This window comes from Corapipo altera, unplaced genomic scaffold (assembly GCF_003945725.1).
Source record: "Corapipo altera isolate COAL_440 unplaced genomic scaffold, ASM394572v1 104, whole genome shotgun sequence".
Taxonomy (NCBI): domain Eukaryota; kingdom Metazoa; phylum Chordata; class Aves; order Passeriformes; family Pipridae; genus Corapipo; species Corapipo altera.
The window spans coordinates 4,018,281-4,037,811 of NW_020884920.1; the positions used below are offsets into that span (position 1 = coordinate 4,018,281).

General features: G+C 47.6%; 1 protein-coding gene across 1 annotated transcript in view; it reads right to left on the reverse strand.

Moving 5' to 3' along the window:
- Positions 1-19,531, reverse strand: part of TNRC18 (trinucleotide repeat containing 18) — a 33,377-nt gene that overhangs the window by 8,424 nt on the left and 5,422 nt on the right. The window contains 10 exon segments of the mRNA XM_027656743.1: positions 83-224; positions 1,055-1,219; positions 2,000-2,442; positions 4,365-4,604; positions 11,630-11,905; positions 14,446-14,809; positions 15,845-16,019; positions 17,891-18,019; positions 18,500-18,636; positions 19,345-19,520. Coding sequence (XP_027512544.1) covers positions 83-224; positions 1,055-1,219; positions 2,000-2,442; positions 4,365-4,604; positions 11,630-11,905; positions 14,446-14,809; positions 15,845-16,019; positions 17,891-18,019; positions 18,500-18,636; positions 19,345-19,520 — 2,247 coding nt within the window.

Below are 19,531 nucleotides of genomic sequence, written 5' to 3' on the forward strand. Positions count from 1 at the left end.
ACAGTCCTCCTCTGAGCAGCCCTGAGAAAGTTGTCCAGCCCCTCTACCTGTACAATCAGCCCCCAGCCCCTCCTGCCCTCACCTGGTGTGGGTGGTCGCTCGACCAACATGCTCAGTGGGATGTTCTCATCCTCTGAGAAGCTGCTGTCTTGGTTGGGTTCAAAATCCTCCTCTGCTGCCATGCTCTCCATGAGCTTGCTGACAGCTCCTCCTTTCCCTCGGTTCTGCAGGAGAGCAAGCAAGCACATCAGCACATCAGCAGCACAGGCAACAGTCTGATCCCATCTCACCTTCCTCCAGTGACAAATAACCTGAGGGTATCGGGACAAACTTGTCTCCATCCTCAGCAATGTTAATCACACAGAGAGTTAAGTGGGTGAACCCAAGCTTTTTGCTGGGTTTGTCCCCGGGCACCACTGACAGTTGACCAAAAGCTATTCCCCACATGCTTATTCCTGGAAGGTAGGAGAGATGTTGTGGAGCAGAGAGTTGCAGCTTTGCCTGCATTCACCATCTCTGCACAGCGTTCCTGACCCCTCCGCCTTTGGTGAACAGGTACCAGGCACTGTTCCTATTTCCTCTCAAGTCTCTACGATGTTTCTTGTTGTTACATGCAGACCGTAACTGTTACGCTCAGAAATCCTGTGAGACGACCAGCAATGTGTGTTATGAGGGATGACAGGCTACAGCAGCAGAGCAGAAACCAGTTGTGACCCAGTGCTGAGCAAGGCAACTCCATCACCATCTCCTTGATCCTTGCTATCCATGAAAGCTCTCTGTGAAGGCTCTCCCTCCACCCTGTGGCAGCCTTAGAGAAAATCCTGCCTGCTCACTAATTTGGGGGATGAAGGCAAATGAACGCCAGATGGTAGCAACAGGTACTACCTGATAGTCTTCCTTGGATTTTAGGCTTCTCAAACCAGCCTTTTGCCTGTAACACACCCAGCAAAACCAGCACATCTGTATTTCCCTCCCTCACACTGCAACACTTCAGGAAAGAGCAGGGCTCTGCCAGCCACCCTCCAGCTCACCCACACTGGAACCAGTCCCTCACCTCTTTTTTCACTTCCTTGGCTTTCACCTTGGCTTTGCTCTTCTTGGTGGAGCCCAGGGCACTTGCCAGGCTGACACGAACATCAGATGGGGAGCTAGGGATGCCAGGAGGAGACATGGATGAGGAAGAGGAGCAGCAGGGTGTTTCTTTCCCCTTCTTCCGTTGCTAAAAATAAAAAGAAAACACTTCCATTAGTAAAGAGAGAATTGATAAAGATCTGGGACCAGGGAGACGAGAAAGGTGGAAGCAAAGTAGGCTGTGCATAGGTAGTATGATGTTCAGCCACATCATGATGATGTTCACTGACCACATCACATGTCCCAGCTCTGTTTTCTGGCTTCACACACTTTGGGAAGAGTTTTTCATTACCCTGGAGAGCGAATCCTGACCATCAAATCTTCCTCTGAAGAGCTCCAAGAAGATCCCAGTTGGCCTCATGTCACAACTAACTTGTCTAACTCTCCCCATCAGTACTGCTCCAAAACACTGCCACGAACTGAACTGAGCTTTCAGCTGAGATGAAAACCCAGTAACCCAGGGATCACTGCCACCCCCAGCCAGGGACAGCCCCCAGAAGTCACAAGTTAAAGGTGAACAGCCTTAAAGGCCAGCACAGGGGACACAGCTCAGCAAGTGAATAAGGTCATGCGGATAGTGGGAGGACTGTCCACTCTGGCCAACCCAAACAGGTTGGATTTGGGATAACGAGGCTGACACAAGTAACCAGCCCCATTCAGCCACAATAGGTTTTTACTCCCTGCAAGTCAGATCCAAGTCTGACAGATCCTCTAGGTGTATGTGGGGCTGGCAGGGGTGCCAAGGGGCAGCCAAACAACTGCTGAGACACGACTCAACCCTCCTCTGCCCTAGTAGAGTTAACTGCCCTCCCCACACCCTCACCCTCACCCAAGGGTCCCACACCAATTTTGACAGCACATTCCTCACCTTGCTTAGTTCCTTTCTCTCCTTCCCCTTGCTGCCCTCCTTTTTGGGGCTCATGGGTGCCCCCTTGCCACAGCGCCCAGTCTTGGAGACAGGGGTGGAGCTGGCAGGGGCCGCAGACGTCAGCAAGGCCGAGGACGTGGTGGCGTCGTGGAGGAAGATCCGCTCGCTCCGGCGCCGGTTCCACAGGTCATCATCGCTGGCCTCCAGCCCAAACTCAAAGCTCAAGTCCTTGGGGGATTTGAATTTCTTCAGCTTGCGGCCTTTCTCAGACCCAAGCTTGGCCTTGTCAGCGCTCCCAGATCCAGAGTCGAGGTTGCTGGGGGCCTGGCTTGGTGGGATGCTGCTTGAGTCCAGTGGCCCCTTCTTTCCCCGCAGCAGCCCCGAAGGTGACTTCTTCCTGATCTTGATCTCACTCTCTGAGTCAGTGTACTCAAATTCTGTCCCTAGGTGCAAAGGATTTAACCATCAGTCAAAGCCTTGGTTTAGCCAAGAGAGGACACATCCCACTGGAAGCGTTTGGGTTCCATGAGAGACACTGTGCCTGTTCAACAAAGCCCTTGCTTGTTCCCCTTTCCAATTCCCCACATCCCCTCAGATCTGCATTTCTGCCCCATAAAACACCGATTTCTCTGGAAGTAAAGTCTCCCTTGCTCCAAAGCAGAGCCCAACCATTCAGGCAGTGTGGTTCAGCATGTTGCCTCCTTCCATTTCTCCCTTGTCCCACAGCCAAAACCCTGCTGGAAAGCTCTTAGTAGAACAGATACTCTAACTTGTGCCCCTCCTCAAAAAGGAGCTGTTCCAGTGAAGCTGAGCACAAACCCCACAAGCTGAGCCTCCCACTCCTCCCAGTGGGAGTCCTCTCCAGTTTCACCTTTGTTTCAGGAGAACAATCTCTTTTAACAAATGGAATAAACCCATATTTCAAGCTTATTTTTTCCCATTGGCCAACAGACACCACAGATCTTTTTACTGGCTCAGGTAATCACCTTAAAGTCAAGAGAAGTAAATGATCTTTTGTCTGTGGCAAATGGAAATCCCCTCACATTGGTCTCTGCTCAGCCCCACAGGCACAGCAGTACCCAGGGGCCTCAAATATTGTAGTAATGTCAAGATGTTCCCCACCTTCTGTGTGTTCCCCTGAACCTGATAAAGGAAAGCAAGATCATGTTTCCAGGGGCAGAAGGGAAACTGAGGCAGCACCTACACACCCATGGGCAGGAGGTAAGCAAACAACATTCATGTGGGAAAATGAAAATGTACATGGCACATGCGAGGACAGCATCTTCTCTCAGTCCTTCTCTCTTAAACTCACTTTCCTGGGTAAATTCAGTCTGCAGGAACCTGCTCTCATCTTCTAAGCAAACCTCTTTCCCTGAGACAGCCCCAGCATGAACAGGAAAAGAGCCAGCCTGTCAAAACCAAAGCTGGTAAGGCTCAAAATAAAAAACCCACTGGAAATTAAAACACTCCTCCTCTCTCACTACCGCATGAGGTAATTTCTAGATGCTTCCAGTTTCAAGGAGGGTAGGTTACAAGACAATAAATTCTTAACAGAGGTTGTTGGAACAAGTTGGCAAAAGCCTAATATAGCATGGAAACAGTGCTAAAACAAGCCAGGCTCCCGAGGAGGACATAATTTTCCATTCTGAAGCATGCTATAAATTCCATTATCACTTAATAAATATTAATAGCGAATTTATAAATGGAACCCATATAGATTTGTCTGACCAAGAACAATGTCACCAATGGGCACTTGTGCAGCAGGGCATGGGGAGGGGAAATGAAACTCTCAACACATTGAAAGTGAGACAGAGACGGGACAGAAACCCAGGGTCTGGCATTGCAAACACACAAGCAGAGGAAGGAATGCTTGTTTCAAGTCTTGCTGGTTGGTTTCTATAAGGAAGCTGATGGGATGGACTGATTGAGAGTTTTCCTTCTGCTTGAGTGTCCTGCTTGAGTGTCTCTGCTTCTCATGGGTATCCAAAATCAGCTGCATTTAGCACATGCTTCCTTCCCTAAATGTAACAGCACTTCACTGCCTTCTGCACTTTGTGCAGGGGGATGCAGCATCCCACTGTTTGCCTTTGCCCCACGGCTGCTGAGGATTTTCCAGGTAGGAAAAGAAGAAACTGACAAAGCCACAGGAAACTGTCCCTAGGGAAGCCAGAGCTGCAGCTGCTAAACCTGGTTCCTGTTTTCCTGCCAAGCCGTTTTCCCCACCTTCAGCAGCAGGACCAAGTAGTCAAAGCAAAAAAAGGGCAACTCAGTGTCTGGGTAACAACCCACTCTCTTGCAGCACAGCTGGGGTCTCCCAAACCTTCCACCTTGCCCCCATGGCACCAACCCAAGCCACGCAACGCACCCATCAGGCTCTGCCGCTCCTCCTTCTTCTTCGCCTTCTGCTTGGCCTCCAGCTGGATGATGGAAAGCGGAGGGGGCACGATGGGGCTGGGCATGGCGCTGGCAGCAAACCTGGCCAGAAGGCCCAGGCCACTCTCATCGAGGGCAGGTGACGACAGCCTGTCTGTGCCATCCGTGCCATAGTCCTCTGCCTCCTCCTCTTCCTCCTCGTCGTCGTCCTCCTCCTCCTCCGAGCTCGAATCTGGCACGCAGAAAAGAGGGAGCCCGTTACAAATCAATCTCATGGAGTTGCGCTTCACCCACATTTCCAAACTGAACCACAACTCCCCTGCTGCTCTGCGCTCACCTAAGTAGCACTGAGCCACCCAGGACTGAGCCAGAAGACACTGGGCCATGGACACACACGTGTCCTTGCGGCCACAGAGCCGGTGTCACCTGCCTGCCACCACCCTGGAAGGACACAGCAATACAGGGTACGGCAAAGAGGACCCACTCAAGGCGAGGGAGGGAAGACCAGGGTGTTGGCAGATTTGAAAAGGATGCCACGCACCCCTTCCCTGCAGCTTTCAGGAGGAATTAAAAGCTTAATTCCTTTGAAAATCCCAACCTGAGAGCTGTGGGATTCCCCTCCCGCCCACCACCGCTTCCTCCATAATGAAATCCATTAAGGTAATCAGAATCAGAGATCAGCATGGAAGGGGAATACCAGAGAGCAGCCTGGGCCGTGGCAGGAAGCAAGGGGGACAGAGAGAGGAGAAGGGGCAGGAGGCAAAAATGCAAAGAGGAGGGGGAGAGAAATAATAACTTGAAAGCAATGGATTTGGAATGCATAAGGGAGGAAAGTGTAGGCAGTGTTGGAGACGAGGAGTAGTGTTTAAACACTCTGCCTCAAAACTCTCTGTGCCTTTCATTTCCCTTTCTACAGCTCAGTCTAGGGAAGCCCAGCTCAGCACAGGCAGGAAGAGCTGCCCACAGCCAAAATCTAATTCTGGTAAAGAAATCAGCCTCGCTGCCTCGGCTGACACTCACAGAGCAGTGGGCTGGGGGTTTCCTCTATGCTGTATATACAGCAGGTATTTTGGGGGTAGATGCTCCGAGAGTGGCACCTCTCCCTTCCTACAGCACTTCCCAAGAGTCTGTCAGCAGCTCAAAAGCAATTAATTTTAACAGCGTCTCATCCAGTTACTGCTGGTGAGCAAGTCACTACACAAATGCACTATACCACACACATACTTATACACACATATATGAGCACATATATCTATTTATATATATATACATATATATATATATGTTTAACAGTAAAAAGTGGGTCTGGAAAAGATATTTCATTTCTCTTGAAATTGAGGGCTTAAGTAGGATCATTGAGGCTGCTGGAAAATTTCCACCACTAGCAGGAGCCCTGCTCTGAGCCCACTCCCCAGCTCCTACCAGCCACTATCCCTGCCTCTAAAATCCAGCCAAATGAGAAACCAGATCCCTTCAAAATGAGCTGGAATGAACATGAAAATCCTTTTCTTTTCACATATGCCCTCTGGGATAGATAAAAACGTCCTCAACACTTGGTTGTTCAGAAAAAAAAAAAATACAATAACACAAGTGTTATTTTTCCATGATATTAGAAAGAACAGGAATACCAGAAAACAATGTTCTCATCCTTGTATTTTATCAACTGAGGTAATGGGCAGGTTTTTTTCTTGTTTTTTGTTTTTTTTAAACAAGGACAGCTTATCTCTGCAGCATACATCAGATAGCCACAGAATACTAATTTTTAACTGCATAAAAATCCCTTCCCCATTTCAGTTGCTCAGGCTGGTTCCTTGTGATATTAAAATGCTACTACACCTGCAGTAAATACCAAGAAATCCACAGCCCTGCTCACTCCTTGCATAAAAGCCACTGGTAAAAAAAAAAAAAATCTGCAGCAAATTGGGATCAGATTCCTTCTCCTACCAGAAAAGGGGGCACAATTGCTGTTTTCCTACCATATTTTGCCAAAAAGAGAAGGAATTCAGATGAATTTGGCTACTCTGAGATGTGGAAACCACCTGCCTGAGAAGCAGTAAAACCATGCTTGAGTTCAGTGACACACCATGGGGTAGTGAGAGCCTCTCCACACGTCCCATTTCGCTCTGAAATTCAGCAATTTTCAGCAAAAACGGGGAAAAAAATTGAAAAAATCAACCTGCACAGCCCCTAATGCCAGACCTAGACAGTTGGATGAGGATAGAGTGGCTCACTGAGCAGCTAGGGAGGAAAATAGGCAAAAAAGAGGGGGAAAGTTTGCAGGAAAATCCCTCCATGGCCAGTCCAGCCCCCTGGGCTCAGCCACGTCACCAGCAGCACCACTTCTTCAGCACTTAAAGGCTGCGTGTGCAAGGGCATAAGGGTGCCCAGCAGCTCCAGTACTTCAAATGCACTCAGGTAAAACAGATTTAAAAGCCAGGATGAAAGCAGCTCTTACTCACCCTACAGAAAATACACTACACAATAATCTCCCTGGTGGTTATTCCAACCTCCTTCACACACACGGCACCGCACTATGGAAAGGCAACTGAAGACAGTCCCTTGTCAGCATTTTTACCACAACACTTGTATTTTTATCCACAGGAGATACAATTTTAACCCCATTTTGACACATTCACAGCACAGATCCATCCTCCTCCACCTCTCACTGCGAGGACAGATCTTGCTAACCCCACTCCGCATGCACAACACAATCCCTGCTCCGCTTCTTTCTGGTTTTCCAAGGGACAAAAAGTAACAAATGAAACAAAAAGAAGACATTTGGGGCTCTGCTCCAAACCCACACGCTTCTAAACTAAGTCCCCAACTTCTGGTCATGGTGGCAAATAAGCTGCTGGTGCTCTCTGGCCATCTGCACAGCTCCTTGGAGAGCCTGTATTTAATAGAAAGCAGGAGTTTTACTCCTACTGTATTCAAACTATGTGTGGGTTTAAAATTAACTATGCACAGATGCCTTTACACAACCGAAGCCTCAATTCTATTTTTTTTTCCCTACTGAAAAGTTAGCAATGGGGAAAAAGACATTTAAAAAAAATAATTCTTTCCTTCAACAGTAATTCTGTTGACACTGAGCGAGGGCAAGAGAAAAAAATACTCAAAGTTAAAAATATCTGTTTTAACTGACATTTTTACGAACATGTATATGTGTGTATATACCCACACACGCAACCACACGTGTACATACAACTCCACAGCCAAAACAAACAATAAATTAATATTTAAATGCTACTGATGTCAGATAAAATGAAGCCAAAGATTTTTTTTTTAATTATTTTTACCTGTGTTAAATTAAAACCCTAATCCAGTTCAAAATACTAAGTTTTCTCATTGCTTTTAACAGCTAAGCTGCCGTGGCATGTTACTGAAGGAGAGCAGTAAATGCAGATATGTTAATGATGAACAGAAATTGGTTAAGCAATTTGGTATTTAGAGACTGATGTATGTAACAAGATGGCTTGAGGGGGGCGTGTGGAGAGGAAAGGTTGGGGAAGGGAAGGAGTAAAAACACACACTTAAAAGAGTCATTTCACATTGTAAAAATAAATAGCATGATTTTCTCAAAACACCAAGCAGGTCTACAGCATACAAAGCAGGCTAAGTACAGGCAGACTTTAGACAGCTACTGGGTCATTGACATTTGATTTCTGTGATCTGTCCAAATATTGAAGGTTACTTATTTTTGAATGTCCAATTTGAGACTGTACCTTTTTTTTTTTTCAAGTAAGCCAATTCTCATCATTGGAAGATTTTTCCCCCCCCCGTATGTGCTGTGCTGTTGACTCCAGAAGTGCTTATTAAAAAAAAAAAAATATTACAACTATCACATGGGAATGACTGTGTAGGGAACTGGTTATCCCTCACTGCTTTGTTTTTCATTGGGGTAAAATCATTGTCTAAGTTGGGGAAAGGAGAATAGGGAAGAAGTTACTAAATTCTTAATGAAAACAGAGTATGGAGAAGAAGGACATATGGGTCTTTGGTTTCAGAAAGCTCAAGGAATTACCTGTCCTGATAGTTTTCAAAGACCCATGTGGCTTTAGCCCCCATTAGCAGTTTCCTCTCCAAGGTCACTGGATTAAAAAGCACATGTTTTGCCTCTTATCAGAGCAGCAATGTGATGTTTGGTCTGTAAGAAAGCAGCGTGTCCCCACCTCCTCTATCTCAACCCAGATGAAATAAAACAAGTCTTCCTGCAGCTAATCCTACCTCTGACACAGATTCTGGCAGGGCCATGGCCAGGCAATATCCCTGAGAGTGGGACAGCCTGCACCACGGCTCAGAAACCCCTAAGGGCAGGAGCAGAGTCTTTGCATCTTGGACCTATCTGCAAATCCCTCCCTTGGTTGGGCTAAGGGGTTCTCAAAAAGAAGTTCTGCAAAGAGAAAAGCATTTCTGGAGTCCTCAATCACACGCACACAAGCAAACCTTCCATGCAAGACTCTTCCTGGACAGAGAAAAGTCAAAAGCAGACAGCAGTCATCTTCAAAGTTAAAATAATCAAGAGAATGCAAAGAGCTACGTGTCATTATTCATGGAGGCAACATCGAAACGTCTGAGGCTGACAGATGACATAAAGAAAAGTTATTTTGCCTACCTACATAACAATGGTCAAGGTTCAGGTTCATGGCTAGTGACCCTCGCTGAGAAGTGTCTGCCCTACAACCAGCCAACCACTTTGCTTCTTTAGTGCAGCGTGAGAGCAAATGCAAGAGACCGACACAGACATTCAAAGCATCATGGATAGGGGCAGGGGTGAAAGGGTTGGTCAAGCAGCTGCAAGGAGAAAGCGAGCACTTCTAGAAAAGCTGAGGTTATTAATCGGTTTAGTATTCAGGGAAAGCCATTAGAAACCCTATTACCCAAATATCCCTTCAAGAAATGCTTCTGACAAAGAACAACCAAAAAAAAAAAAAAGTCATTTGAAAAAAAAAAAGAAAAAAAAAACCACCCCGAATTGTAACCAACAATCCCTCCCCTGCCTCCCCCTCCATGCCCACCTCCCACCCCAGGGGGTTTTGCATCTTTGGTTTCCCCACCATTAAATGACACCCCAGAGGGATTTACAACGTATTTTCCCATTTGTTCCAGATTCCCCAACCTCCTCCCATATCCCCTCCCTTCCCTGGATTTCATCCCACAAAACTGGGATTTGTAATTTCTTTTTATTTTTTTTTAATAAAGCAGACAGGTTACTTGAAAAATAAACAAAGGGACAAGTTACCTCTCTGCTTACCTGGAGCAAAACCAAACGGCAAACCCAAAAAAACCCCAAGACCTTGGCACCTAAATTGGATTGATATCCTCAAAATTTCCAACAGCAGCAAAACAAACAAAGAAAAGATGCAGGAAGGAACAGGGAAGGGAAGAATGGAAGTTAACGCAGACTCTTCATGTAAATGTGGCAATCTCAGCCTTACATAAAGTCCTCTATCCTCACAACTTTTTAGGTTCTTTAAAGAAAAATTTTTCTTTTTTCTTTGAAATGCATTGGTGGGTCCAGCCCAAAACCACATCAAACCAAATCGATGTTCTGTATCTTTGTCATGTTTGATCTTTTTTTTTTTTTTTTTCTTTGAGTTTAAATTATCTTTATTTGGAGGTTGAGTTTGGAGGGAAGAAAAACCAAACAGGTGCAGGGAGGAAATTAGCATCAAAAAAACTCAGAAAAGAAAAAAAAAAAAGCAAACCAAAACAAAAGACAAACTATCCAGCCCCATTTTCAATTAACAGCCCTGAGCAGTGTGAAACACTAAAAGGCTTTTGCTGAGCTACATACAGCTCTGCCATGTAACTTAGATGATAACAACTGGGGATGCTCTTGCTTAGCATTCAGCCCAGCCAAGCTACTTTCTTTTGGGAGCTGAGGGCTCATTAAAATGACCTTTCCCCATGATTATTATTTAATGAGTGCGCTCTAAAACAGAAACCCCTTGTGTCTCTGGAGGAAAAGTCTCAAGTAATCTCTTTTCCCACTGAAGTACTAATGACAGGCTGACAAAAAAAAAAGCTGCAAGAAAAAAACTGGGGTGAGGGTGAGAGAGGGAAACTGCAGAGTCAAATTTAATGCAGTAATTGCCACATCCTTGAACACCGTGGGTATGTCTGGGCATCTGAAAAAAAAAATTTACCACCCAAAAAGAGACACAAAAATGCAACATATAGGTCTTAAAGTTTAGAAAAAAATTTCTGGTTGGTAAATACAACCCAGCACCCCTCTGCAGCAGCAAGGAGCAAGTGCCTCCATGTTTTATCTGTCTCCCTGAAGAGAGTCTATCAGAAAACAAACTGAAAAAGATAAAACCAAAAATGGGTGAACAAAATAAAAATTAAATTAAAAGCGTTGGGGGGGGAAGAGGAGGGGAAGCCTAGGCTTTATCTGGACAAAGGCAGCAGGGATATTTGAATAATAGAGAGTACCCCAGACTAGGTTAATTCCAGTTCTACTGATGGGGAGTGGGAGCAGGAGGGGGATGCAGAGCAGGATGGAGTGAAGCGGCAACCTAATCGCCTGATAGGAGACACAGCAAGAGAGACAAGGTACACAGGTTTAGTTAAAAATGAACTCGGTATGTTTAATAAAGCTTGGTATACCAAATTGCAGTACAAACATCAAGTCACACGGCCACACAACAGTATCCCGGTATTAAAAAAAAAAAAGGCAAAAAAATAAAGGGAGAAAAAGAAAGAAAAAAGGCGGGGAAAAAAAACAAAAGGGGAGGAAAAAAAAGGGGGCAAAAAAAAAGAAAAAGGGGGGAAAAGACAAGGGGGGATGAAAAAAGGGGGAAGGGAAAAGGAAAGTAATAAAAAAAAAACCCTTCAAACCTCAACAAGGTTCATGGCAAAATAAAATAATAATAATAAAAATAATAATAGTAATAATAATAATAATAATAATATAATGGTGGTGGTGGCAGCAAGGAAGGAAGTGAGGGTAAAACTGAAGGGAGGAAGGGAACAGGAAAGCAGGGAGAGGTGGACACTAAAACCCAGTCGATATAAAAGCTCTAAAAGAGCCAGCCAGTAAAAATATCACAATGATACAGGTACAAAAAGGATAAAAAATAACCGTGGGGTGATAAAGCAGGCTACGCTGCCAAGGACAAAGATGGCCTCCCTGGCTCCGACCATCAAAATGGCTGACCCTGGCCCACAGGCCCCTCACTGCCTCGCCCCCGCCCCGCTCCCACACGGCCACGGCAGAGGGTGCGTTTGGGGGTGTGTTTGCTATAAACTAGTAACCTTGATCGAACGAGTCCTCCGAGGAGTCGCTGAAGGAAGATCCCGCCTCGGCCTCCCGCAGCAGCAGGCAGAAGGGCTGCTTCCGCCCCGCCGCCGCCTTTGGCTTCAGCGGCCGCCCAGCCGTCGTGCTGCGCGGGGCCGCCTTGGGGCCACCGCCTGCCCGGCCGCCCTTCCTGGTCGTTGTGCTGTACAGACCGGGCGGCCGCGGCTTGGGCGCGGACGGGGGCTGTGCTGGCCACTCGTCCCTCAGGGATCCCTCCTCCTCCGAGTCCGTATCTGTGGTCAAAGCGGATGGGAAGAGCGTTACATCACAGAATAGGGGTTTGGGGTTTTCACGTGGGTTTGGGGGAGCTTTGGTGCATTTCTTTGTGAAGATGCTCTAAACGAGGAGGTGAAGGAGGCTACAGGAGGGGCTGCCATTGTCCACCTCTGCCCACTCCATCACAAGCCTCATGCTCAATAAGTGGGTGCTGAATAAACAAAGAAATTCACATTTCCTTCTTTGCATCAGAAATGGACACTCTCCATCTTGGTCAAATACCTCCTGTCCTCCCTTAAGACAAGATCCAAGGAGTGTTATTATCTCAGCAGAAGAAAACTGAGGCAGACACTTCTGCTATGAAGATGTCCACCAAAAGCACAGTAACGTCAACAACTGGACCATCAATGTGAATTAGTCTTCACCATGGTGATATTCAATGTTCTCGACCTAAATCTCCTTTTCTACATGAACCAGCTCTCTCCGAGGGTTTTCAACACAGGCAGCACATCTAACTCCAAATGTCTGACTTCAAACACACCACCACAGACACCAAAACGGAGCAGGGAGCAAGCCACTCCTCTGTCTGCGAACTGTGGCTTTACAAAGCTGCTAAGCCTTGTGGGAGGTGAAAAGTCACCAGCAGTCCTCTCTGGCATCTGATGAGTGGAACAGGAAACATATGGTCCCCCTGGACACAATAGAAGCGGGTATAAATTGTCACCTCCTCACTTGTGAACACACCACCGGCTTCACAACATTACAAACACCGTGGCAGGGACTGTTCCAGCCTGTGAGCAGCAGCAGATGCTCTCCAGTGTTAGCCCAGGTTGGGCATCACTCCGCAACTCCACTGCATTGGGTTGTAGAGAGGAAGAAACAGGGGATGGCAAGTTCAGGAGGCCCAAAGCCCAAATATGCAAATTATTTTGGACGTCTGACTTTTAAAATTCGTGGGAATACGATGCTCAGCTCTTCCTTTGGATCTATGCCCAAAGTTTTCAGGACTCCAGCTAGAAAATCAAGACGTTACGAGGCAGAAGGACTTGGCGCCAGTCCTGCTTCTCCTCCTCCACATGAGCAGCCCACCAGTCATGGGAGGTGCTGCCATATGCTCGATCTGCCTCCCCAAATTCACCATGCCTGAGTGACCAAATGACAGGCTGAAGGCCTTTCCTTGAACCTGCACACAGATGAAAAACCACACACCAAAGCTGAGCCATTTCCTCAGAGCTGAGACTTGTGTGGAAAAGAGGTCCACTGGATCACTCACTGGACAGTGGTTGAATAGAAGCTCTATTAGGTCTGGGTGGGAATTTTTGTTCATGAAACCACAGTACCAAGTGCAATGGCACTGTAAAAGCTCCCTCTGCCACAAGTCAAAGCTTTTAGCTTCAGCAACAGCCCATGCCTCCTCCTCCCATTAGCTCCAGAACTCCTAGTTTAGGAGCCATGTGTCTGTCCTTGGGGGTGAAGCACATTCAAGAACAGAACTGCTGGGTAGTGTGTACAGCACAATCAGCCAAAGGCTGTGTTCAAGTCCAGTGGACATAATGTCTCTTATTTTGCCATGTAAATGGCTAATTTCATGCCAAACATTTGTTCCATTGGACAATCACTAGTTCATCTTCCCCATTAGCGAAATTTCTAAACTGGTGTTGCACCGAGAGATGTATTTGTTATGCACACAAACACCCCATAAAAGTTCTAACACGGTTTTAAATAGCTGCAAGCAAAGGAAAAGATGCGTGTGCAAGTGAGCTGAGACCATTACACAACCGGGTCTCAGACCATAAACTCTGCCCCAATGTCTGTCTGAATTGTTAAAGACTCTCCTATCTTCGGTTCTACTGTTTTCCCGATACTACTGGCAATTTCGATTTTTCCTTCTGTAACAGGGGTTGCTTGCTGGAACCTTTACCTCAGGTGCACTTTGTGTTCAGAAATAGCAATCACCACACAGGATGTGGGGTGGGGACAATCACTGATGAGATAGATGGGAAGGCTGAGCACAGTCAGCCAGGAACCAAGGCACGACACTGAAGGGCAGGAGGATGCTCAAGAACATCATTGTCACTGGCAGGCTTTGCCCTTCCAATGGACTCCATGGCATAATCCTAAAGCCAACCCCACTGCACTCAACAAGGACTTCAAAAGCCAACTCTTAACCACCTCTGGAGCAGTGGCTCTGAGTGCTTGTCTGACAGGTAGAAGGAGAGTGTCTACTCCCACCAAAAGCAAGAATTTTTGTGGGTCCACTCAGGTTGAAGGGGGTCAACCTCTTTTTGGAAGCGTTTTTCCCCACTGATGATGAGAACAAAACAGGTCAGGAAGACACGCTGATATTGGCTGCCTCTTGCACAGCAAGGTGGGTGGACAACCCGTGCTGACCCTGAAGATGCGGCAGCATTGACTAGCCAGGGAAAAAGTCACTTTTCACTCATGAGCAGAAACAGACCCATCTCCAAGACCCTCTCCAAGAGGTCAGAAATCCCCACCACAACCCCCCACAACACATAGAAGAGATAAGAGAAGAGATAAATGAGGGGTTACTTACTATAGGAGTAGCTGCTAACTTCAGATATTGCTGGTGAATGGGAAACCTTGAGCTGATTTTTGACTTTTAACCCCACCTCCATCTTCTTCATTTTGGCAGTCACTTTGTTTTTACCTTCCTTGGTGGTTTTCAGTGACAGGCCCAGGTTCTTGGCCAGGCTCTTCTTCTCCTCCTTGCTTGGCAGAGCCTCGTGAGGTGGGAGGTACCTACTGCCACCTCCACTAGTTTTTGTCTTTCCCACAGAGCTGTCAGCAAACTTGAAGGGGGATTTGAGCTTGTCTTGTTTGGTGAGTGACAGGGCCTTGTCAAGCTTGCTGGCCAGCTGCTCCTGATCTGATGGCACCTTCTTCTTTTTGATCTTTAACTGCCAGGGTGAAAGGAAGAGATCAGGTGAATACAGAGTAGATATCATGGCAGACCTGAGGGATTTTACCAGCCCTCGTAACAGCCTCAAACAGTCTAGTTAATAAAGGCTCAAGATGATAGTCTTAGGTCCCAGTTGCCATAACCCACCATGGTGCTAGGGAGGAAGAAGAGGAAGATGTCAGCAAACAGTACAGCTTTCCTCTTACTGAGCACTACGAAATCGCAAGATTAACTTACAAAAACTGAATGTTCTTCCAAAAGAAACATGTTCATAGAACAAGACGTTTTGGAGTCCTTTTTTCTCAACACCTGTTTTTTAGGATATGTTTGGATTGGTTTTACAAGCTTTCCTCTGAATCATAAGGATTAAAAATCTTCTTTACCCAAAACCCCAGCCAAATAAATACGGATTTCCACATAATCAACCAGTTCCAGATGCTAGGATGCCAAAAAGACCCAAATATTTCTCAGCTAGAGTATCAGCATCGCTGCATTGCAGCCAGGGCTGTTACAACCTTTTCAGTATTTTCTTGCTTCTTGAAAAAAGTAAATACACTTTACATGTGCTACAGCTAGATAACAGCAGCTCTAACTCCGTACTTCGCCTGTGTGCATTTTGGATTTCATCAGCAGCTTAAAGCTCCAGTAAATATCTCATTGCCTCAACAGGAGCAGAAGAAAGCCCTGCATTTAAAATAGCAAGGCTGCGCTCCCTTTCCTCCCTCCCTCCCCTATCTTGACAGGCAAGGGGGTAAGACAAGCCCTGTTGTGGATTCAGAGCTGGTGCAGCACTGCAATGCTCTGGCTGGCTCGAAGGCACTTGACTCTGCCGCCTATCAAAGAGGTTCAACCTCTGACAGCCAGCGCCAGCCCCTCCACCGCACAGTCCTCTCATGAGGAGCATCTAAACCCATGTCAACTGAAAGCAGACACTGGAAGATCAGGAGGAGTTATCCTACAAGTCAACACTAGCAAAGCAGGAGCGAGATCGGCTTTTGGCCTGTGGCTCTATCTTCCCCACGAGGGCACTGACCTCATTTGAGAAGCTGGGAGCCGCATCATGCTCTTCCCAGCTCTGGTTCCTCCCTTTCATCTTGCCACTGCTGCTCTCCACATCCTCGTCCTCCTCTGGGAGGGCCCCTTTGTGCCTCTTCTTCATGCCCTCGCCAGTCTCAGAGTCTTCGGAGAGCAACAAGGACTTGCTCAGTCTGGAAGCCAAGCACAGGATGGGTCAAGGTGGGGGGCTTTCCTCCCTGTGAACCCCATCAAGCTCAAAAGTGAGGTTAAATGCCTCCTAGGACAATGGGGATCCTCAGCGGGAGCCAAGTCCACTGTGAAGTGACAGCAGTTTGGACAAGGTTTTCCACCAAACAGGAGAGCCAGGGAGCCCTTCTTGCACACTCTTGGCCACCAGCACAGATGAGAGTGCCTGAAATCAGAGACCTGCAAAGTGGTCTCTGAAAGGAAATACTTGGTGTCCTGGTAACAGCCACCAAAAAGTGCCTGATTTGCTACAGAGCAGCAACAGGAAGGACAGACAGCTGAGCTGGCCCTGAAGGTCTTTTCCCACTTTTACTTCCATGGCCTCTGTAGGTACAGAGAGAGACTCTTAGGGCCCAGGGAGGTGCCTCACTGCCCAGGCACTTGCTTCGGTTGCTTGGGTACTGCTCGGGTATGAGCAAGGAGGTGGCAAGGAACTGTCACGTGGGGTGACATGGAGGGACAAGGGCACTGCAGGGACTGGCTCACTCTGAGTGACTACAAGCCTGGACCCTTTGCAAGAGGCATTTGCGATCTGTGTCACTGGACTTGCTTTGGGATTTGGGGGAAAAGAAGAGGGTAAATAAATAAGAAAATAAAATAAAAAATAAAGTAGGTGAGACTGTAAGCACATCTTTTCCTACTCCCCAGCCATCTCCAGTAACTATAAGGTGGATGATCAGTCAGCACCTCAAGACCCCTACCAAGCCTCCATTAACAGCTCTCATATGCCACCTCCTTCACACTAAACCTGCTGGTTGTACCATCACCACAAAGCCACTGACACGGGACAGCCTCCTCAGCTTCCAAGCATTTTCCCTCCCCTCTGTCCTCTCTGCTGACCTCCACAGACAGCTAAACCAACACCTCAGGCCCTGGACGCTTGCTGAGGGTGCATCTCCATCTCCCACAACAGCCTGCTCAAGCACTCCTGTGATGTGGGGACATGCACACACCATACCATCACACACGCCCACATGCACAACTCCAGCCACCTCTGGATGCCTCCAGCCTGTCCAGTCACCCAAACACAAAGAACAAAACAGAGAGCCAAGGAGAGGACAGATTTTCAGAAGCGCTGGTCAGTGGGAGCTGGGCACCTGAATCTAATTTGTAGTCTTGAAAGGACATTTGCAAAAATATAGAGCACAAAGGAAGGCAGCTTGGAGGTGCCTTCCCACTGAAGAGACCTGGCCACCTATGGATGGTTAGATGGCCAGCAGTGGTGGGATCCAGGCATCCAAACAAGGGCAGCTGGACTTGCAAAAGACAAAAAAGAAAAGGAGAGTATCTTCCAGACTCTTGAAAGAGAGAGGTCAGGTGAAACCAACTCCCACTGATTCAGGGAACAGAGAGAAAGACAGAAGAAACACAGCACAAAGGTGCTACCAAGTAGATAACCTGGAATAGCCCTGCTCTTCCCGTTTTTGACATCAACATCCCTGCAATTAGTTCTACAGCACCTGCTTGCACCATCTGCTTTCCTGAGAACACACGAGGACACACTCCCTGACACCACGAGCTCACCTACAGGTCCCTGCCCAGCCAGCTGCTCCGTATCACCTCACCACTGCTCAACTGCCTGTCCTACTTGCACCCAACACCACAGACACGTGCTCTACCTGCGGGGAGGGAGGACGCTGGCACCGTATTCCCACCGCAAGGACACGCTCACGTTCAAGGCACACACTTCCACAACACCACTGCAGCCAGCGACCGGCCCTGGCGAGCCCCCGCTGCATCCGAGATCCTCTCCCCAAGTAAGACCCTGGTGCAGCGACCCTGCCATTTTCCCGTCTTCCCCAAATTCCAGCCTTACTTTCCACTCTTGCTGTCACTCTTCCCTCTCTCCTTAATGGGTGACAGAGCGCTTGATCCAAGTTTCCTCTTCCTGGGCCTTCCAGGGCCTCTTCTCGCCAAGCTTCTACTTTTCTCGTCATGCTTTTCCCTTTAAAAAAACCACACGCTTCACTGTTAACCAAGGCAACAAAAAAAAAAACAAAAAAAAAAAAAAAAAAAAAGGTAAAGGAAAAAAAAAAAGCAAAAGCAAACTTTGCAACCAAAAAGGAAAACGAATAGGGAAAAAAATAAAGAAAATAAATCCAAAAAGAAGAAAAAGGGAAAATAATTAAAAGAAAGCAAGCAAGAATGGGAGCCAACCCAGAACCTTCGCCTGCCACCAAACTGCTAAACTGAGCTGCTGAAGCCAAGGTTGTCTCTAACACAGTCTCCCAGCTGCATTCACCAGTTACCAGGTTGTCGTGTCACATAGCCTAGGAGTGTGCTGTGAAAAGCTCTGGCGGGATGTACCAGGAGGAGAGGAGAAGAGACAGGGAGGGATGGAGGGTTGTTTTCTCTCCCGGACCAAAAGGCAGTGGAAGTGCCCAGCTGGAAAAAAACAAGACCAAGTGAGCAGCCTGTGACTTACTCGGAGTCCCTGCGGCGCTGCAGCTTCACCAGCTCCCGCTGCTTCTCCTTGTAGCGCCGCTGCAGCTCCGCCAGCCTCATCCTGTAATCCAGCTCCATCGCATCCATGTTCTCGATGGCCGATTTGATGGAGTACATCTAGGGTGGGGAGGCAAGAGGGGGCGAGAGGGTCAGACACGTCCAGGTGGTGCCCACTGAGTGCCTTTGCAACGGCCAAGGCGTGCAGGCTGGCAGAAAGCCCTTGGTGCTGACAGGGCAGCAGAGACCCCTTGCCCACAAGCACGGCCCCACAGCGGTACCAAGGAAACCCGCCAAGCAAAGATGTTCTGTGGCTTATGCACAGGATGGCATCAGCTTTGAGGGACTGCAACCCTGGGAAAGAACCTGCAGGATAAAATACAGCCATGGAGTCTCTTTTCCCTTGTTTAAAAAGACAGATCACAATATATCCTATCTTGCAACGCTTACTTGCTGGGTATAAAATAATTTGTCGGTCTCTCTCATGGGGAAGAGTCAGCAAGGAAAAAATCAAGGAAAAACCCTCTTGACACTATATTTACGCCCCCCTGTTGCCAAAACAGTAACACATGAGTTCCTCTGGCTTAGTATTACAAACACCACTTCTAGGGCTGCCCAGGGTCCTGCTGAACCTTGATTCACACACAGGGCAGGAAGCTAAATCAGAGCACACCAACTCCTTGCAGTCAGGAACACGACGGAAGCGCCAGTTCGCTCTGCTGAATGCAGACAGGCAGCACGAGCCCCCCAAACTGGGGCTGCGACAGTGAGTTGTGGGAGTGGATGCACTGGGGCTTTTCAGGCTCAGCTACACTAAGAGCTACTTACTGGTTCATCTTTCTTCTGCATCCAGCTGTACTTTTTGTTGGGATTCAGCTCTCGAGGCAGCCGGATGGTTTTCAGACTTTCCATAAAGGGGGTGGAAAGTACTTCCATGAGCATGTGGGTGCTGGCAGCCAGCAAACTCTCCAGTGTTGGCCGGACAGGAAAACTCTCTGGACCTGCTGGGAAGGAC